General features: G+C 45.1%; 1 protein-coding gene across 1 annotated transcript in view; it reads right to left on the bottom strand.

The window, feature by feature from the left end:
- Positions 1 to 18,567: 18,567 nt before the first annotated feature.
- Positions 18,568 to 21,458, bottom strand: part of ADAMTS7 (ADAM metallopeptidase with thrombospondin type 1 motif 7) — a 176,166-nt gene continuing 173,275 nt past the window's right edge. Inside the window, exon 24 of the mRNA XM_075006472.1 lies at positions 18,568 to 20,645. Within this exon, the coding sequence (XP_074862573.1) occupies positions 20,482 to 20,645 (164 nt within the window). The 3' untranslated portion in view covers positions 18,568 to 20,481. The remainder of the gene's footprint in view (positions 20,646 to 21,458) is intronic.

The following is a 21,458-nucleotide window of genomic DNA, read 5'->3' as shown; positions in this document are numbered from 1 at the left end:
GGTATAGAGGCAAGACAATTAGTAACTGGAGAAGGGAACAGCGCACCAGAGGTAAAATCGCCGGAACAATGGGGATGTGAGTGACAAGAGTGAGTAGCAATGCTGATCTCCTAAAAAATGTCAGTGCCATTCCTATCGACCTTCAGCTTAGCTAGTTTGTGATGCAGGACTTTTACTGTAATGCCTGAACTCTCTGTGTGCCGGGAGGGGGGGCTGGGCGGGTGGGTGCGCGCGCGTGCACGTGCTGGAGGTAGGGGTGCTAGATTCTGGAGAACAAGATGACTGTGACTGACTGGGGGCAGGAAGGGGCCCAGCTTCTGGGAAATGGTGCATAGTCCAAGTAAAATGAGCAGAGACTGCATACCAAGGTAGTCAACAGGCATGTGGTGGAGGGATTCCGGCCTCCATAGCCCATCAGTGGTGTGTGCAGCCAGTTCAGCCGTTATGTTTTGTGAGAAGGCTGCTGACTGCAGTCTGATGGTTTCCCCTTATGTGCGCCCCGCCCCCGACGCAAGGCCCCCAGCAGACCCACTGTAAATGCCGTCTCTGTTCCACAGCAGAGCACCACCATGGCATGTCTGCCACCTTTTGAGCCTCCTGTGCCCGCGAGCCACACAGGATTTTGCTCTTACCATGAGAGGATGTCTCTTTTAGTTCCATTACATACAGGGGAACAACACACTTGCCGGGCGCCTGGAAAAGAGGGGGATGGCATTGTGCTCCCAGAAGGGGTGGGGCTGGGGCACAGCCAGTCTCTTTATATTGTTGTTTTATATTACATGCTACTTATTGGGAAGGAATGGATCCCTCTGCAGCCAACCACAAGAACACAGTCTCTTGCAATTGTTTCTTTCAACATTGCATTTCACTGGTTTGGCAGACACAGCCCTGCTAGCTAGCCTTTGTTGCTATTGCAGTAGCATGTCCCTGAATGGAATCTTTTCTTTCCAAAAAATATGTGGAAGTTCTTCTTTCCCCAGGAAGAAGATGGATGTAAAAAGTAAAAATAACAATTTGCCTTTTATGGTCTAAATAATAAGACTTTGGAGCCAGGCCTCACAGTCCCTGGCTACATGTCCCATGGCCAATGTTCCCTTCAAACTTTTCCTTCCCTCTGTGGATTTTTCCCATTCATGTGCAGAATAAATTTTCTGTGCACTGAGGCATGTGCTAATGTGAGCCACCAAAAGGGAAAAATAACTCAAGCTGTGGGCACTCTGCTAATCAGCTGGGTGGCATCTGAATCTCTCCTGAGCAGCCACTCAAGTGCACAGCTTACAGGGAATGCTGCCCATGACTGTGTCCACAGAAGGACCACGTGTAATTTTGGTGCTCGGTTTTCTTGATGAGGGAGCTAGCACACAATGACCAGGGTGTAGCTGTGATGCATACTTCAGCATTCTTGTTCAATCTGACCTTCGCTGAAAAATGCAGTGCTAGTTTTTTTTTTAAAGGGTAGACGTGCAGCAACATACAGCGTGCTCCAAAATGCAAACCATCGGTCAGTAATGGTAGTAGTCATTTCACAGCTGATTTCATAGATATGATAAGTATATTACAGCTGCAGAAATCCAATGTTATCAGGGTATTCCATGGGCTAAAGTCACTCCAGACTACAGAACAATTCCATAGCCTATCAGCAGGTAACGCTAATCAGTCACAAATTTAACACCTCCCACATCCCGTACCTAAACAAAAGGACTCTGGACTGTTCTCTGAAGACGCCTGCAAAGATATCAATCTTTCGAGGGGAAACACTGAGACAAACTGATCTCTGGTATATTTCCCCGGGAATCATATGGATGCCATGGATCCACAAGTCCCCCCTCCTGCAAGGAGATGATGTTTTCAAATTATAGGTCTAGTTATGACAGCAAGGAGACGCTACCCTATTAACCTAAACTTTGCTATTGCAAATGTGCTTATTTTCTGTAGCAAAACTGAATTGGTTTGTCACGACAATCCTGATCACAGAGAGCTGACTGAACACAGCAAACTATTCCTGGCTATAGCACATTTCCCCTCACTGCATGTACACCTCTTTTCAGTGGACTTTCCCTGAATATTTTAGTGAATTAATTTATTGGCAAGTACAGTTGCCAAAGCAGCAATTTTAAGCAACTACTGCAGAATATTTGTGGAGAGTGACTTTTGAATTTGTAATCATACTTTGTATGTAGAATCTGATTCTAATGGTACTAACGACCCATTCAGAACAGAACACCAACCAGTCAAGCAACCCTCTAGTTCTCCAGTCCTGGCCAGAGCCTTGTTGTAGGGTAGACAAGACTTGAAGTTTTAACATAAATTGAAGCAGAAAATAGGACTCCTGATGTTTTTGCAAAAAGTCTTAAGAGTCTTCTTTAGCTATCCAAAAATAAAAACAAAAAAAAGGGTGCCAGGAAAAGTGCATTTTCCTTTGCTGAGCTTTTCAATCTGTGTTCAGTTTGCAACCATATGCTCAGCATGCTTGCTGTAATTCAAATGTCATGTGGATCTTCTTGCTGCTGGGCACCATTTGCAGTCTTTGTCTTTTTGTCTAATGTGCTTTCCAATCTGGCACCATTTCCAGCCTGTGTTTGACTCACCTCCCGTATAAGCAGCAGGTGGAAGTTCTTACGGTATTCCTTGCATATGGCCAGGGAGATTTGCTTGTGTACTGTTCCTGGTGTGCTCTGCCCTGCATGTTCACTAGAGCTAAGCAGGGCGTTAACAAGTCCATTTTGGACAGGATTCCACCTAGGTCTCACCACTCTGCCACACAAGTGCTCGGCTGGTTCTTTTTCTCTGCTCTCTTGACTCTTTAAGTGTTGAAGACTTAGTTCTGGGTGGTTAGGAAAAGTGAGTCACTGCCCAGAGCAGTGGGTCAGTCTGTAAGTGCTCAAGGCATAAGCCTTGTCATTTGTGTTGTAATAGTGTCTAAAGAGCCATATGCGTGCAGTGCTCCATCTCCATAAAGGAAGAACCATCTCTGCCTAAGGCGCTTACAATCTCAGCATAAGGCAAGAGACAAGAGGTGGAAAGAAGAAACATGCAGGAGGAGAAAGTAACTCGGAGGCATTTGTGATCCATGTGGTAACTAGTGTTCACTGCATACATTTATCTAACTATGGATTGTCCCATGGGTACCCAGCAGACGGGAGTTTTGTGGGGAGATCTGAAGGACAGTTTCATGGAATTTTATGAGGAGCTTCCTACAGCACATCTCCACTTGAGTGACAGATCTAGCAGGGGAAGTCTCTGTATCATGCCATGCTGTGTAAAGCATAGTGCTGGGATTTTCTCTTCCTGCCCTGAGGGAATCTGGACGTGGAAATGCAGCAGGCTTTAAAAAAAATAGGGAAAAGTTTTTTTGCTCCACTTCTTCTGTTTAAATATTTTTATTCCTGCCTTTTCCCTGGCGAAAGCAAACCTTGCTGTGGAAATGTATCCTTGTTGCTGGCCATCCTAGGTCACCCCTCTCCAGAACTAGCAGGGCTCCTGTAGTGGATTGGTGAATTTCTAGCTGCACCTGATACCCTCATTACTGAGACATTGCTGCTACTGCTATAGCTACGCCCTGTGGCTCTTGGCCTCCTGCCTTACACCTCAGGCACAGACTATATGTCTGTCTGCTGAAGGTCTCCAGAGTTTTGGTTTCATTATGTCCAAATTTCATCTGTTTTTTTCCATCTCTTCCCATAGTTGCAGGAAAATGCTGCACTTTCTGATCCATTAGCCAGGGCTGGATTCAGCTGGAGCCTGATGTTGTTCCCATGGATGAACACTGCATTCAAGATAAGCTGCCTCCTCTGATTAGTGATCCAGTGCCAGGCACGACCATGGACTTTGTATGTTAGAGATGCCTGGTTCTCTCTGTTGCATTTAGTAACCCCTCCCAAGCCCTCATGTGCCCCTCAGGTCAGGACAGATTTTACCTGAGTAGCAAGAGCTAACAGAGCTGTGAATGATATTGTGACAGGTTGGGTCACAGAGATCCCCTTGAGACTGACACTCAGCATGCTGACCATACCACTGAGCCTGCCTTCATGGGAAGCTCCACCAACCTGTCCTACCAGTCAGAAGCTCTGCTCTCCTCCAGCCACGTCACAGAGTTGGGGCAACAGCCCTCCAGAAGAGCAACACAGCCGCTGAACCAGCTCAGCTATGGGAGGGCTCAGCTAAGGGGCCGTTGCCAGCCCCCAGAAACACAACACGCAAAAGGGATGGAAACCCCAAATAAAGCCATCTTACTCTGTATAAAAGTTTCACCCAGAGAAAGCTCATAATATTTTCTCTATTACTCAATGAAAGAGAAATATGAAACAGCTGTTGTTTGCCCCCAATAACAATTATTTATTATTAACAATTATTTACATGGGGCTTGATAATAACCGAGTGATTTTTATTAAATACAAAAAATGGGATTTAAGTGGTTGCAAGTGGTGACAGATCAAAGTAAGTTACTAAGCTAAAATAAACAAACATACCAGCTAAGACTACTACACTAACAGAAATTGTTACAAATAATCATTTCTCATCCTAGTCCTTATTTCTGATAAAGTTCTTTAGAGCAGAGTCAATCTTTCTTTTTCAGACCTGAGCCCAGCTGTTTCTCCCCTCACTGGAGTTCTTTTTCTTTTCAGGTCCTTTCATGTGTTCCCTTGAGGTGGGAGCAGTTTATGAAGTCAGCAGAAGAAAATCTTAGTTTCCCATTGCTTAAACAGAATTTCCCCAGGGTGGAAAGCCTTTGTTTAATCCCCGCCAGGAAGAGTACAAAATTCAAGATGGATTCCAGCACAAGGTGGCATGGTTATCTGTCTTTGTAGCACCAAGCACAATCCAAGCTTATTGGAAAAACAAAACTATTCACAGATTATTAACTTGGGCACTAGGCCATTAAGTTCTTACGTACCACTAATGGCTTTCACCAGATGACCTAGATAAATAAACAGGTTTTCACTTCATATTCCAATTTCACATAAAGGAATGACACATACACATAAATAGAATATACACATTCAAAGGGCTGCAAATTTTTCATTCAGAGATTACATGCCACACTTTTCATAAACCATTTTTGAATTATGCATATATGTATTCAAAACATATTTCCATAAACATATGAGGGCAGAGAGTCCCAAGCCCTCTACCAGAAATTCTTAATTGGACCATCCCATTTTATTGCTGTATAATACATTGCCCATTAGAGAAGGGCTGTGAAGAGAGAGCCAGGTGTGGCCTCACATACTCACAGCTCGTGAGACCACTACTATAATAGGAATTACGTCTACCACATCTATTTCCAAAACAGTCTGGTTCCTACTTAAGTGAATGACAAAACTCACAATGAGTGTGATGGAAGAAGTGGGAGCACAGCAGTTGTATCATCACTCAGAGGAAGCTTGTGGGGCACAGAAGAAGTAATGCAGGAGACAGTGGAGTAAAGCCTAACAGTCCCTGGATTTCATGCCTGGTTCTGGGAGGCGCTGAGCTCCCTTAGCTCCTACTGAAGTTAAATTTGAGTTGAGGTCTGCACTTTCCAGTAGTCATTCCATGCCTGGCAGGCCTGCAGACTCTTTTGGCTGAATTCTACCTTCATGGCTTGTGAATCCCACAGTGATGTCAGCTGGGTTGCAAAAGGCATAAATGTGCACAGAATCTGGCCCCATGAACACCAGTGCTGCATTCCAAGGAGGCTGCTCTGTTAGCAGAGGCGTCCCAGTTCCCCAGCTCTTGGAAAGTAATTTGCAGGGACTGAAGTTTCTTGTGCCAGAGGGATTGGTGGCCCGCCAAAATACATTTGATATTTAACAGGCAAAGCTGAGGCCAAAGTAGTTCAGCTTAGTCTTCAGCTAATGTTTCCAGTCACACGAGCATTTCCACTTTACTGGACGGTTGCTCTAGTTCCAAACAGTTGTTTACATTACCCGGCAGTTAGTAGATCTGAGAGGCTTTGGGCCAGTGGCATCCACTCTCCCACCTAGAAACCTGACTCCTGCTTTGTGTGTCCGTACTTCCCCCAGCGCACTCCTTTTTCCAGCATTGTCAATACTCCAGGCTTCTCCATCGATCCACTGACTGTGAAAAGGCCAAGCCCCCACATGGGGTGACCCATTGTTCAGCCATTTCATTCAAGAGCCTCTGCCCCCCCTGGAAACTGTATCTGAGGCCCTTCTCATGAGGTACACTAATCTGCAGGCCGTGGGAGTACAGGGCACCTTAAGTTTCATGTCAGATTTGAATGATAGCAGCAGCTAATTAGGAATTACGGTTAAAAGGAGAATTTCAATGTATGGTGTTTTTTCCTCCCTGTCTCTCAGCCCCTCCCCAATTTCTCTCTCACTTCCCTGGGGCTCTGAAAAGGAAACCTGCTTCCTTGCTAACCCATGTTCCCACCAGGATGTACGGAATCAGTTATTTCTCCCTTCCCTGTATGGGAAGCCAAGCCAGCAGCCTCATTGCGGAGAGCCAGGCTAGGGCTGCAGAGCCCTATGGGGAGCCAGGCTGGGGCAGGGATACCTTTCAGCAGCCCCACGGCAGGGGGCCCATCTGAGACTGGGGAGCCCTGCTGGCAGCCCTGCAGTGGCTAGGAGTGGCCTAGCCCAGGGAACCCCGCCAGCAGCTTCGCCAGCTGCTCAGCTGTGGTGGGAATCCAGGTTGAGGACAGAGAAAGGCAGCCCTGATAGCAGCCCTGCACGGGGGGTGGGCAGGGAGCCCTGCCTTGACATCCCCACTTGGGCAGAGCTCTCCACTGGCAGACTGGCAGACCTGGGCAGTGGGGAGCTGAGCAAGGGGTGGGAAGCCCATCCCCTCAGTGGTGGGGAGTGGCCTGGGCCAGGGACCCTCGTCAGCAGCTCTGCAGTGGCAGAAGCTGGGCTGGGGCTGAGGCTGGGGAGCTTTCCAGCAGCCTTATGGGTTGGGAGCCAGGCCGTAGCTTGGGGAGCTGTGCAAGGAGCCCTGCAGGGCAGCGATCCTCACTGGCAGCTCTGTGGCAGCAGGGAACTGAGCTGGTGGGGGTGGGGGGTGAGATCCCGTCCCCATGACAGTGGGGAACAACCTAGGTCAGGGTGCTCCATTGCAGGGAGCCAGGCCAGGGATCCCTGTAGCGGGCATCCCTGCTGGGGCAAGAAATCCCAGCAGCAGCCTGGTACTGGGATCCCCATCAGGAGAGGAGCCCAGGCAGCCTCAGGGCAGGGTGCTGGTGGCAGCCAGGAGGGGCTCCCCCTCCAGGCAATTCCGGAGGCCTGACCTCCCTTGGTCCAGCAAATTCCCTCGTTCAGGACCTGACAAGGGTGCTGGATCAGGGAGGTACAACCTGTTTTGTAATTTGGTCTGTCATAAAACTCTGGCACCTAAAATCTTCCTGGACTCTTGCCAAATCTGCTGAGTCCTTGGCCCCCCATTCCAGCATCTCCAACGACCCAAGCCAAATTCTGTGCACTTTTGCCTTCGTGATAAACATGGGAAAACACAAGCATGTTTAAACTGCTTAAAAAACTTCTTCAGTGCACTATCCCATACAGCTCTCTTTGACCTTCTGATTATTTAGACAGACTGAGCACTAAGATTTGAAATATATATTTATAAGTAGTCTTTTCCTATATTTCCCACAGAGAAACAAAGCAAACAAAAAGTGTTTTTTTCAACTGTGCTTAAACTGTTTCCTAAAATTTATTGTGTTTTATAGCAGGGAATTACTGAACATGGAATGATTTGCACAGGACCTTAACATGCCCTTTTTTGAAGTAGCACATTCTAAACAAAAGGCAGGCTTTGGACAAGAAAGCATTGTCAGGGTAAAGTAGCTTCTTTTTTGTGGGCCTATTGTTATTTATGTACTGCTGCACTGAGAAATTCCTCCAGGAGGTTGGAGTTAGGTTTAGGGTTGGAATGGAATGTTACACTGCTTGGTAGATTGAGGCTTTGTGTTTTTTGAGTTCATGAGTCTCTGCTTTGCAGATTGAAAGGCAATGAGTTCTTTTCTGATCTCTGGTTTTGGGATCACTACCAGCCTGGAATCCATTGGACCTGACAGAACATTGTTCACTAGAACAATGATTTATTTATTATTCAATTGACCTCAGGAAAGGCCAATGATTTTCAAATCAGCCCCCACTCATGGAAGCTGAGGGTTGGCCTGCCTGTGAGCTCTTAATGCCAGCTCTGATAAGTGCTGTGCTAACTGTTGCCTGAAAGTGAAAAATCCAGAGTGCTTTGGCAAAAAGAGTGTTAGCTTGCATGCTCACAAGCTATATTTGGGGCCGGGATTGAATTTATAGGGCTCACTGCAGTGGCATCATCAAACGTAAGGAAAACCAAGCTCAGTTGAAATACCTAATAGGAAATAGCAACGAAGGGTCCTGTGGCACCTTATAGACTAACAGAAAAGTTTTGAGCATGAGCTTGCGTGAGCACAGACTCACTTCATCAGATGCTGGTCTTGGAAATCTGCAGGGCCAGGTATAAATAAGCCAGAGCAAGGATGGGGATAACAAGGTTAGCCCGGTCAGCAAGGGTGAGGCTTACTACCAGCAGTTGATCTGGAGGTGTGAACACCAAGGGAGGGGAAGCTGCTTCTGTATTTAGCCAGCCATTCTCAGTCTTTGTTTAAGCCTGAGCTGAGGGCGTCGAATTTGCAGCTGAATTGTAGCTCAGAAATTTCTCTTTGGAGTCTGGTCCTGAAATTTCTTTGCTGTAGGACAGCTACTTTTAAGTCTGCTACTGTGTGGCCTGGGAGGTTGAAGTGCTCTCCTACGGGTTTTTGTATATTGCCATTTCTGATATCTGATTTGTGTGCGTTTATTCTTTTACATAGAGACTGTCCAGTCTGTCCGATGTATAGAGCAGAGGGGCATTGCTGGCACATGATGGCATAAATTATATGCCATATATATATATATATAATTTATGCCATCATGTGCCAGCAATGCCCCTCTGCTCTATACATCGGACAGACTGGACAGTCTCTACGTAAAAGAATAAACGCACACAAATCAGATATCAGAAATGGCAATATACAAAAACCCGTAGGAGAGCACTTCAACCTCCCAGGCCACACAGTAGCAGACTTAAAAGTAGCTGTCCTACAGCAAAGAAATTTCAGGACCAGACTCCAAAGAGAAATTTCTGAGCTACAATTCAGCTGCAAATTCGACGCCCTCAGCTCAGGCTTAAACAAAGACTGAGAATGGCTGGCTAAATACAGAAGCAGCTTCCCCTCCCTTGGTGTTCACACCTCCAGATCAACTGCTGGTAGTAAGCCTCACCCTTGCTGACCGGGCTAACCTTGTTATCCCCATCCTTGCTCTGGCTTATTTATACCTGGCCCTGCAGATTTCCAAGACCAGCATCTGATGAAGTGAGTCTGTGCTCACGCAAGCTCATGCTCAAAACTTTTCTGTTAGTCTATAAGGTGCCACAGGACCCTTTGTTGCTGTTACAGATCCAGACTAACATGGCTACCCCTCCAATACCTAATAGGAAATCTCTGAGATCAGGTTTGTGGGTGTTTGAGAGGTCAGTGAAGACCCAGCTTTCCTAACAGGCTGCTCTGGAGCTGACTGACTAGGGAAATCTTGACCTCAGCTTTGCCTCATGAGCACTGACCTTGTAGAGTGTTTGCACTCACATGCATTGAGACTCATCTGAGGAAACGTTTAAAAGATTCACTGTGTTTTTTCTCCTGTATTTACCATACGTTCTGTTTCCTGAAACAGCCATGTGTATTTTCAGTGTCTTCAAAGCCTCTCCCAGCTGTTATGTTCCATTTCTTTTACAGTTTCCTTCATGGCAACCTGCCCACTTATTTGTCCTTCCAGAGTTCATAGGTACAGCAGCAAAAGGAGAGGAGGAAATAGCCATAAGGCCTAATCCAAAGCCCTTTGAAGTCAGTGGGAGTCTTCGAATTTGGCTTTGGCTCAGGCCTTATGTGAGTAATGAGTTGTTTTTTTTTGTCAGCTAGTGACATTTTGGCACATTGCTAATAATGTAACAATACAGCGCCACAAGTGTACAGGGAACAATAGTAATAGGCCAGAGGGAGCAAACGAGAGACCAGCTGGATCCCGTAAGACATACTAGGAAGCCTAAATTTAAAACAAAAAAGACCTCAGAATGTCTCAATGGCCCTGGACATTTGCTCTTGGATTTCCTTTGGCCCATGGGAAACTCCTGGGTGGTTCTTACACATTTAGGTTCTGAATGATATGGGAAAATACCACCTAAATTATTAGTTGTGTTTTCATCCTTGCTCACTATGCTACATCCTTTTCCAGTATCACTGTGTCTCTATTTGCCAGGCAGGATCTGTTCTCCTCCAGTGGCCCAGTCTAACTTCTTATTAAGGCCATTGGAGACACAGCCATTTCCATCAGTGAAGGGTAGCTCAGATGTTAAACATTTTAAGTGAAATACACTTGATTTTAATGGGAGCCAGGATTTCACCCTTGAATACTCTGTACAAAATGTTAAGCATCTAGGGTGTGCCAGCCTGGAAGTTGTCGGGGGCGGGGAGCCCAAAGAGCCAGTTTACTGTGGTTGTTGTTTGACAATGCAGAAATAAGAGTCCCAGTGCAAAGGGATACTCAGAAAAAAAACAAATCCAGAAGAATTATTCTGAAGTGGCTAATTTAGTCTATTATTCCATGTAGACAAGCCCTGAGAGGTGAAATCTCAATGTCCTAAACATGGTTTGTGACTCTCCTAAGAAAAGGTTGACGGTTTGATAGTATATCTTTTTTTAAGCCAAGAAATAATGTCTTGGAATACCATTCACTGGGGCAAAAAGGGCATTACTTATTCTGTAAGACAGGCATTGTGTCAAAAGGAGGCGGAAGTGACAAAGCGCTATCGGACACGAGATAATCAATTCCTACGACTCAAGGAAGACTAGACTATGCAGCATCACACAGTAAGTATCCCTTTAAGTATACACCTTTAAGTTTCCTCAGAGCAGAAGTTCTTGCCCAGTAATTCAAGTAATTCATCACACAGTAAGTATCCCTTCAAGTATACACCTTTAAGTTTCCTCAGAGCAGAAGTTCTTGCCCAGTAATTCAAGTAATTCATCACACAGTAAGTATCCCTTCAAGTATACACCTTTAAGTTTCCTCAGAGCAGAAGTTCTTGCCCAGTAATTCAAGGTTCTGATCATTAAATGACATCAGAGCAGAACTAGGTGGCCTGGCTCCACCAGAGAGCTGACATACGGAAGAGGTCTTAAAAGCTATTTCCTGACAAAGCAAAGAGCTAGAATATGCTTCCACAGAGCGTGTGGAGACAGGTCATATTAAGATATTTCAGTAAAAAATGGAGGCCTGGGATTTAAAATTAAAAGGGAAATATTGGACTTGGAGCCTAGGAATAGCTGAGCAGCATTCTTGCCTTTTGCTGGAAGAGGATTTTATAATGGAAGTTTGTATTCCGACAACACACTTCTTAAAAATTTGTTTTGTTCTTTTTTAAAAAAAAGGTTTCTAACAAGAGAGTGCGGAGAGCACAGCTGTCATTATACTGCTTTGGACAGGATGGGTCCTTGAGTTGTCTCTGTTCTGTAAGGGCCACACAATCCATTTCCAGTCAAGAAGCAAAAGTGTGTCACATCCCTTCCCTTCTTTTCCAAAGCCTTTCTATAATGGCCATTGACTCCCAGTGCACTGCAAAATTCCTGCCTTAGAAGTGAGACTTTATTTTCCATTCACGCACAGTGCACAATGGAAAACATCAACAAATTGTACTCCAAGCAAGAAGCCCCCAATATATTCACAGTATTTTCATGGACAGACGTGTGCAGATGCTACAAAAAAATCTCCACCTCACCCATATGACAGTCTTCAGCTATGCTGCTGCACACACAATATTGCACTTCAGGAGAGGAAAGCTGAAGAAAAAGGAAAGAACTGGGAAGTCCTTAGTGCTACTTAGACCATTGATTGAAGTGGACGCAGGATCGAGCTCATTACTGCAGTAGGGATTCTGTGGGCAGTGGCAGCTGGAGACCGTCCCTTTTCCCTCTGCCCTTTAAGATCACTGGAAGGTAGGCCATTGACCTCAATGTCATTCTTGTACAGATGGGTCAGAAACAACTTTCTCCACCCCACTTCCTCAGCAGTACGATTGGCCATGAATTCACAGACAAGCTCCAGCATGGAGTGTGCAGGCAATCCAGGACCTTATTGCTAGGGGTGAGTGGGTGGAGTGTTTGGGGGCTTGGGAGGGGGATGAAGCTGCGCGGGAAGAACTATGAACCATTGCCTCAGTGACACCTGTGCCCTGAAAAGATTTGCACAGGTGTTATTGATTTGCCTTGTAATCTGTAACTCAGTAAACAATTCCATTGCAGATGCACAAAGGCAGTTTATTCTTTCAGCTGTGTTTTCTCTGCAGAGCGAATATGGATGGAAAGTAGCAGAAAGCTTATTTTTGTCACTAAGTCAATCGATCTGAGAGTGCACTCAGGGAATGGGTCTGTTAACTTCAAAGGTGCCATTTTCCAGTCACTCTTCAGAGTTGGGATTGAAAACGCTTGTCATAGTAGATTGGCGAAAAAGCATTTCATGTTAGATTCTGGAACATTTTGTGGAATGGGGCTGCTGGTGACAGAAGATCTTAGGATGTTTCAGTAAATTACAGTCCCGTTATGTCAGACGAAGACTGCAAATTATATGTATTAAGGACTGTGAGTCTCTTACAGATCAGGTCCAGGTGCAGAATAAAATGAAATTTCAGCATGTGGAAATGTCTGCTCCTGTGGTGTATTGTAAATCAATTAATTTGTATAACCACAGTGCTGATAGAACATCACAAGCCCCTCCCTGAATAGATTATTATAAATGGCCTTGCAGCTTTGATGGTCCTGTGGAGAAGGCACGGTGCAGACAGATTTAGGAATCTACAGGCTAGCAGTCTCTGTCAAAGCCTTGGGAATGGAAATGTGCTGGCATTAGGAATTCAAAACAGAATCCTTATAACTAATCTCCTGTACTTGTGGTATCACAAAGATCAAAAGCAATAATTAGGAAAGTGGATGCTTTGTTTTGTTACATTAAAAATTATGCTTGTTAATTAGGAGGCAAAGAATTTTGTGATTAGCTTTCAATGAAGATATGGCACCAAAGAGAGCTTAATTATACCTCTAATGATCTTGGACAGTTGCATAACTGTTGTTTCCCAGAAATACTTTAATATTATACTCCCCAGAATGCTGGAGTTAGGCTCCAGTTCACTTCTCCCTGAAGATAGCGGAAAGACTGCTGTCTATTTCAGTAGGATGTGACTCAGCCAGTTAGAGACTTGCTTAAACAAACTACGCAGGCACGTGGTTCACTTTAAGCACTGAGTAAGGAGGGACTGTCAAGGGTACTGGAACAATTTGTATAGTGGAGGTGCTGAGAGCAAACTGAACCAAACTGTAAACCAAGGTTGTTATGGAAGCCACCTTAAGCTAGCACCTTCAGGGCACATCTTCACTCAGTGGAAGATTGATGTTGCCACAGTTGATCTTCCGGAGTTTGATTTAGTGCATCTGCTAGGGATGGGCTAAATCAAACTCACTAGGCACCCCATCACCCATGGTACTCCTTGCCTGTAAGGAGGAAGGGAAGTCAATGGGAGAGTTTCTCCCAATGACTGCCTGCAGCAGGGCCACGCTGGGAATTTGATTTAAGGCATGTTGACTCCAGCTATGCAACTCTCGTAGCTGCAGTTATATATCTGAAGTCGAATTTCTTTTGTAGTGTAGCCGTGTCCTTACTTCTAGCATCTGTGGGAAGGTATTATTCTTCAGTTAGTAAAATGAACGCTGATATTAGACACTTCCAGACTTTGTGAGGAGAGGCTTTTGAGAGACAGGTTCTGAACAAATTACACACTCTGTTTTCCCTCCTTGAACTGTAATTTCACTTTAACTCAATATTTCAGATCACTACAAACTATCTTGTACTATTTCTTTCATTATCATACATCTTTATTTGAATGCGCCTGGGATGTCTGTCTTGTTGTGTGCCTGGAATCAAATGAAAAGCCTGCATATTATGGATCCCCATCCAGTGGTTTAAAGCAGATAAATTCCCTTGCAGATTAGAAACTGTATTTTTGGTTTCAATTAATTCCAACTGCTCCCATTTCAGTGTTTGGAATCGGCCTTCACAAGATTTTTTGTTTCCCCCCCACCCCTTCAAAGCTACAGCGTTCTCCAAGTTGAGTAGTGTGATAGCTGGAACTAGTGCTTTGAAGGAGCAAAGCCCAGGAGACATTTTGTGGTCTACAGCTCTTGAAATATTTGACTATATCAACTCAGAACAGGTCCCCGCAGAGGGCACTGATGCTCCTTTTTTGGGCTAGGCCAGAATGAGATTTGATTTTCATGGTTGGTGCTTCTGGGAGTGCTTATATGGGATTTGATTACTAGAGGGTGACGAGGGAGAAGCAGTGCCCAGAGGCTAACTGCCTTGTAGAGAAAAGGTGGGTGAGGTATTTTCTTTTATGGGGTCAACTCCTTTTTATGCTCATTCATTATTTCTCCTCTCCCTGTTCCTTGGAGAAAGTAGAAATAGGGCCCCTCCAAGGGGAGGCTGTTGCTGGCTGCCTTAGACTGACAACTTGAGTCACTAAGTCATTAGGCTCAGCCTTGCCATAGTGCCATGTCTCTGAGGTGGCACTTCAGGGTTCAGTCTGGGAGAGGGAAGGCTTGAGGTGAGTGGGAAGTAATATTTATTCAGTGGTGTTCTGATTCCTTTTTCTCCTCACTCCCACTCAGTGAGGCCAAAGACTTCCCCAGGCCCCAGAGCAAAGGGAAAGGGTGGGGGCCAAAGGCAGAAGGGGTGGGGCCAAAGGCAGAAGGGGCGGGGCTAAAGGCACTCAACCTCAGCACTGATGGAACCGTGGGACCAGCCCCACCACAGGTGTGCTGAGTGGCAGAGTAGCACTTCAAAGGGACCCAGAGCTCTTGCCACCACTGCTGCTACCAGAGCAGCATCATCTTGGAGCTCCAGGGCCCCTTGAAAAGTCAGGCCCCAGGGCATCTGCCCCATTTGCCTCACCCTGTTGGCAGACCTGCTCCCATTGGCTGCTAAGAAGGACCGGCATGGTTCTTCTCCTGGCTCCTACTTCTGACGGCTGGGGATGGAGTGTTTCTCCTCCTGCTCCCCGCCTCCACTTCCTAGATGTTTGTGTAGGCCCCTCTGTATTGGCAATCTGGCTCCAGAGACTACAACTCACATGAGGGTTTGGGAAGGCGAGGGGGCTTTTTGGCCAGGCTGAAAAAAGATGGTGGTCTCCTGTAGTTGGAGAGAGAATGCTGATGGAACAGATTGCTTCAAGGCAAGTGTGAAGCTTTCTCCCAGCCAGAAATTGCCTTGGGGAGCTGTAGCCTGTTGATGAGAGACCCTGCAGGGAAGGTATTTGGTCTGTGGGTGTTAGAGTGCTGCAGAGGCCAGCTCCAGGTCAGAAGCCCTGTTCAGTTGGTTGATTTGCCTGGATTGACACACAGAACCCTGACCAAGCTGTCTGCAAGCCAGTGAACAACAGGTGCATGCCACCACAAGCAAGTAAATGGGATGCTGATAATTAAAGAGTGTGCACACTGGGGTGGGAGAACTGAGGGCAGGGTACATGCCAGTTTTGTTTAATTTATTTCTATGTATATTGTTAATTGATTTCATTCATGTTTAGTATGTAACCCTGACTCCTTAAGTTAAGTAAAGGTGTGTGGTGATTCTTATGTGGTCAAGAGGAGCGTTGCCAGCAGACCCAGAGAAGTGATTGTTCCTCTTTATTCAGCTTTGGTGAGGTCGCATCTGGAATACTGTGTCCAGTTCTGGGCCCCCAATTATAGGAAGGATGTGGATACACTGGAGAGAGTCCAGCAGAGGGTGACCAAAATAATTAGGGGGTTGGAGCATATGACATGAAGAAAGATTGAGGGAATTGGGACTGTTTAGTCTGCAGAAGAGAAGACTGAGGGGGGATTTGATAACAGCCTTCAACTTACTGAAGGGAGGTTGCAAAGAGGCTGGAGAGAGGCTGTTCACGGATGGCAGGACACCGAACAATGGTCTCAAGATGCAGTTGGGAAGGTCCAGGTTGAACATTAGGAAAAACTTTTTCACTAGGAGGGTGGTGAAGCATTGGAATGGTCTACCCAGGGAAGTAGTGGAGTCTCCATCCCTGGAGATGTTTAAGTCTCGCCTTCACAAAACCCTGGCTGGGCTGGGCTGATCTGATGGGTTTGGTCCTGCTTAGGGCAGGGGGCTGGACTTGATGGCTTTTTTAGGTCTCTTCCAGCTCCATTGTTCTATGATTCTATTAGACATATACTAATTATACTGTTTGGGAGTTAAATCCAGATTACCACTGAAATAAGTTTCCTGGCGGTTTCCAAAGGCATCCCATTAAGTGTGTACAGGGGCCAGCCAGGTGGAGGCACCACCATTTTACAGAGCTTTAGAAATCAGGGGTGGAAAGGGGATTTCCAACTATCCTATTTCACCAATGGGACACTCAGGATGTCCTTTAATATCGAACCTATCAGGCACACAACTGAGCACTGCTTGCTCCCGAGTAACCCAAGGAGGAGAGAAAAGAGGTTACATTTGGGATCACCAGGATCCTTCCTGTCTGTTTTCCCACCCACTTCTCTTGTGCGCCTGGGCTGAGTGAGTTCCCATGGGTCTGCACTGGGTACTGACAGCAGGAAAGGCGTGTACGTCTGAATGTGGCAGAGGTGTGCACCTGCCCCTTCCCTGCCTTTACTCCTGATGGCACCAGCAGGGCTGTGCTAGGGCCAGGGTCAGATTTCTGGTCAGCCCCAGTAGGGATGTGCCTAGAAGCACCAGGCTTCTAGGGGCACCTAAAATTGGATTAAAAGGTTCATGTTTTGCAGAACACACAAAGGTCAGTGAGGTTGTAGAAGATTAATTAGAAAGTGCTGTAGGAATGTTTTTGTGGGGTGTGTATAGTCATGGCTGCTGTAACTCGGTGGGCAGGTGTTAGATTGATACTATCCTTGCATGAAAATGTGCTTGAATTAATACTTCTATTATGATGTTTGCTTGTAAAAAGTTCTTGTCAATTCAGTAGCTCAGAGTTTTGAAGGCTGCCCTGGCTTCTTGATGAAATGTGGTTAGCGTCACTGGATCTGCTCACATATTAATTACAATAAAAGGTTGACATTCAACAGGACATTACATGTGGAAAGGCAAGTACTACAACTCTCATATCAGGGAGGATAACTGCAGCTACATAAGAATTTCCCCAGATTAGCAGAAACAAATAGTTGGGAAGAAGTCATCATGATGGGGTCCTGCTAGAAACATGAGCTCTGTGCACCATTGAAAACAATTATATTTTTCACTCTTGATTGCTGTTCCTCATCAGCAATTTATAAGTTTCACAGCCTCTTGATTACCTGAACCAGTTGTAACAGGCTTCAAACCTTCCTTTCACCTTAACATATCTGGAAATGCATATGTTTTTAAAGCAGAATTTCAGTAATCCTATTGAGAGTGTACCAGAATTAGCAGATTGGCCTGGGGTGTACAAAACACAGAAGATTAATGTTTGGCTAGTCTGAAATTGGGACTGTCTTTGAAAATAAGCTGTTTGGAACAGGAACACAATTTGTGAAAGCACCTAAGTCACTTTTAATTCAAAAAGAGTAGTTAGCCATCTGGGCACTATAACATTTGTACCCCAAATGCGAATGTATCTATATGCTTTATAATTGTATCAGCGCTCTCAGAAGATTTTCAGCAGCATCCTGATTATTGTTTTTTCCTGCAGATCAGAGGTAACCAGTTGCCAGGTGTGACAAAGCCCTCGACCACCCTTTAAGGGTTCTGCATGTCCAAACGGTTCCTTGAGTGCCTCACAGAGACCCCTTTTGTTGCCCTAGGACTTCCCGAAGACAAAGGTCTCCCTTTACTGAGCCATTTTCATCACAGCCCAGTCTGAATTTTGGGGTGGAGCAGATCACTCTCTGCCAGCCTTGGGCTCTGCCCCAGGTGATCCGCCATCCCAGGGAAGTGGTGGGGGGAGTCCAGTCCCACCCACTGCCCTGGACTCTGGCCCAGGGACCCTAGGGAAAGAGGGAGCTGGTGGGGGCTTTTTACCCCTGCCCCATGGCACCGACCTTTCCCTTGGCCTCTTTGCCCACCACTACCCTCTGGGTCTTTTCCTCCCCCTGTACCGTGTGGCTGGGTTACAGGGCCATGCTGTTCTCTGCTCAGGGCTGGTCTGGTCTCGTCCACGCTTCTCCTCCAGCCTCCTTCTCTCTGGGTGCAACTCCCCTCTGCTCTAGCTGCCTGGAGAAAGCCTGTTATAGAAAGCCTGGAGGCCTAACTGGCCCCAGCTGCTTTAATTATGGCCTATTGCTGGCTGACTCCAGATGTGCCCCAGCTGCCTCTCCAGCCTGCAGAACTGCACCCTCTGTGACCCTACGAGGGGAAAGTGGTTCCTCCAGATAGGACTCAAACTGTCCCCGCTCCCTCAGGCGCTGATCAGCTGCAGTCTGTGGTCTGCCACATGGGTAACTAGTGATATCATGGTGCATAAACTTCATGAGGTTTTTAATGAAAAAATATTGAGTAGCGTGAGAACAGAGAAATCTTCAAATATTAAATTTTCTTTTGTAACAATTTAATTTAACACGCTTTTGAGCTACAGCCATTTAAAAAACCAACAAACTTAGAAACTATTTCTTAGTAAAATCTTAGAGCCCTGATGAAAGCAACAAAATGTTGCAAGGGACGGCACTATTGCTGGGAAATAAAACAGGAACGTACACAGCCTCCTTAAATATAAAAAATTTACATCTGTTTGGAAAGAAACAAAATAGAGGTGGTAACGTGATGGGCTGCAGTTTACATACAAATTATACACAGCAATTCCTTTGTCATCTCGGCACTTGTACTGTAAGTGGCTTCACACAGTACAAAAGAGTGGCACCAAAAGCGGGTCGCTATTCTGAACTGTACAATTGTATGGCACAGTATCATTTAACTGATACTGGGCTCACTCCTACTTCAATTAAAACCAACAGCAAAAGCCCATTTATGTCAGTGCAACTAAGATTTTATTCACTGTCTCCAATTATTTGGTCTCTTTTTGTATCCTGAGGAGCAACATACAAACAAAGTTTGATCAACATGTTTTGGAACTTTTCCCAGGGACCAATATAATAAGTCCTCCCTAATACACTGAGGGATTAACACACAGTCACTACTGGACTGTGGGCAGATAAGAACAATGCCTGCCTTGGTGATTATGTACCCTTTCCTTGTACAATATTAGACAGTCTATTTACAAAGAATCAACTAACTAACAACAGTAAAGCTATATATGCAGAAAGAAATTTAAAAAAAACTGCAGAAACAAAGATAAACCTTAACTAACCACCAAATGTATACCAAGTGTTGTAATCACATGCAGAAATCCAGTTGTGCCATTAACAATCCAATTTGTCATTCATGCCTTCCAGAGGAATAATGCGGAGAAGGTAAAATAGTAGTAGATGCAGTTTTAATATATTATTCATGAATTAGACTAGGATAGTACTCCCGACTCCTTAAAATTACATCCTGGGGTAATGTAATTTTTCCTCCAACTTAAAATTTTCTCTTCATTTGTCCCCACCCTTTGACCTTCCATCTAAAACACTCACTTTTACACAGAAAAACATCTGCAGCATCAAAAGGGTAAGGAATACTCAGACATGCTGGAGGAAATACTCTTGGTGATAATGACTAGTGCAGGCATTTTTCTTCTTTGCTCACTCTGATGTTTCTCAGTTTCTGACATTATGTGTAACTATCTTCAATTTGTAAACATTCTTACGTAAATTACAAAAGTGGGTTACCAGGTTTGAGTCCCTCAGGGAAAAAGGACAAAAAAAAAAAAAAAAAAAAAGCAAAAGCTACATGGTTTGGAATGATAGATGCTCACTTACATATAACAATAATAATTAATAATAAAAAGTCACTTGGTCAGAGTTTTGTGCTGGCCTGCCAACACCAACCAAAAGCCAAAAATGTCAAAAGATAGCACCATAAACATTTTAGAGAGGTCTCCCCAAAATGTTTGCTATTCTGTTTTGTTTCCGTTTCCTAAAATGTTCTCTTGTAGATTGTCTAACATTAGGCATGACATGAGATACGGAAAATTTTATGTTTTCATCTACTTGCCAAGAAACAGTACATTTCTCCATGGTAACTAGTCGGGCTTTGAGTGCTGTCTAGTGAGAGTGAGGTGCTGTTTTTCATACTGATCATTTGAGCACCACAAACTGTAGTTAAAAAAAATAAAATCCCTGTGTTTTTCAAAGAGCACCATGCAAAATCCCCAGTGGAGGAATGTGTAGCCACATTCTGCATTGCTATGTGAACAGATCATGTGGCAAAACCTAGTTTTAAGGAGTTCCTTTTGCTCACTGCATGTACGTTCTCTTGAAGCTTCTACACTTCTGTTCTTCCCCTTTCTGTATAGAGCCCTTCAACTTAAATGGTTTCACCTCCTGGAGGCACGTTCATTTCCACGATCCCGAGCACCATGTCCATGCTGGCGGCAGGTTCGGCAGCACTGCATGTTGACAGTGGGAAGATGGCATCTTCCCAGAATCCTTAGGGTTTGGCAAAAACTGAAGCTGAGGCGGTCCCGCTCACAGATGAAGGCTGAAGGAGGGAGAAGGGAGAGACAGAAATCATACTACCGTTAACACAAGGTTTGATGCAAAAATCTGTATTTGGCTGACGCACTATAAAATGAGTTCAGGTTTTGTGCCTTCTGGGCTGCTTGCTTAAGGAATTAGGTTCTGCAGGTAGCTTGATCCATGTTGGAGTGAGCTGTTCTGCCCTGTGCTGAGATCTGTAACTTTCCACATTGTCACGCTAGCTGGATAGGACTCTTCCTCCAATACAAATGATGGACAAAAATACGCTGGCTGAGTAATTTATTTCCCAAAGCTCAGGCTCTCTGTGCATCAGAATTAAGTTTTGTTTTGATATTTGCAGGACACCTGCAGGAAATGGCTTAAACAAATTGGTTCATCTACACACAACCCAAACCAACGTATATTAACCCCACTCCAGTGTCAGTAGATGTAATTCAAACAAATAGTTTTGGAATTCCTGAGGTACAGAGTGGTGGAGTTAGCAGTAAATTTCACTGGATTGTGTTTAAAATGGCCACCAGTATATTGTCAAAAATCCATTCTCTCAGAACCTGTATGCCCTCTCTGTCCTTATTGTGGGGCCTTATGTAGTGAAGGTTCTGTTGCAAATCTGTTGTTTTTTCTGCAGCGCTCATCAGCACTGCATCTGAGCTCCACACACAGACTCACAAGCCAAGTATCTCTCTCCCCACTTGACAGATCGGGGGACTTTGGTGCAGGGAAATTAGGTAATTTGTCCCAAAGGAAGCCTGGGCAATTCCAGGCATAGAAAAGAAAGCTGCGTAGTCCCCCATGAGCCCAAGACTCTTTTTCT

Source organism: Carettochelys insculpta, chromosome 12 (genome assembly GCF_033958435.1).
Source record: "Carettochelys insculpta isolate YL-2023 chromosome 12, ASM3395843v1, whole genome shotgun sequence".
In the NCBI taxonomy this organism is placed as follows: Eukaryota; Metazoa; Chordata; order Testudines; family Carettochelyidae; genus Carettochelys; species Carettochelys insculpta.
This window is presented reverse-complemented; position numbering and strand designations above follow the sequence as displayed.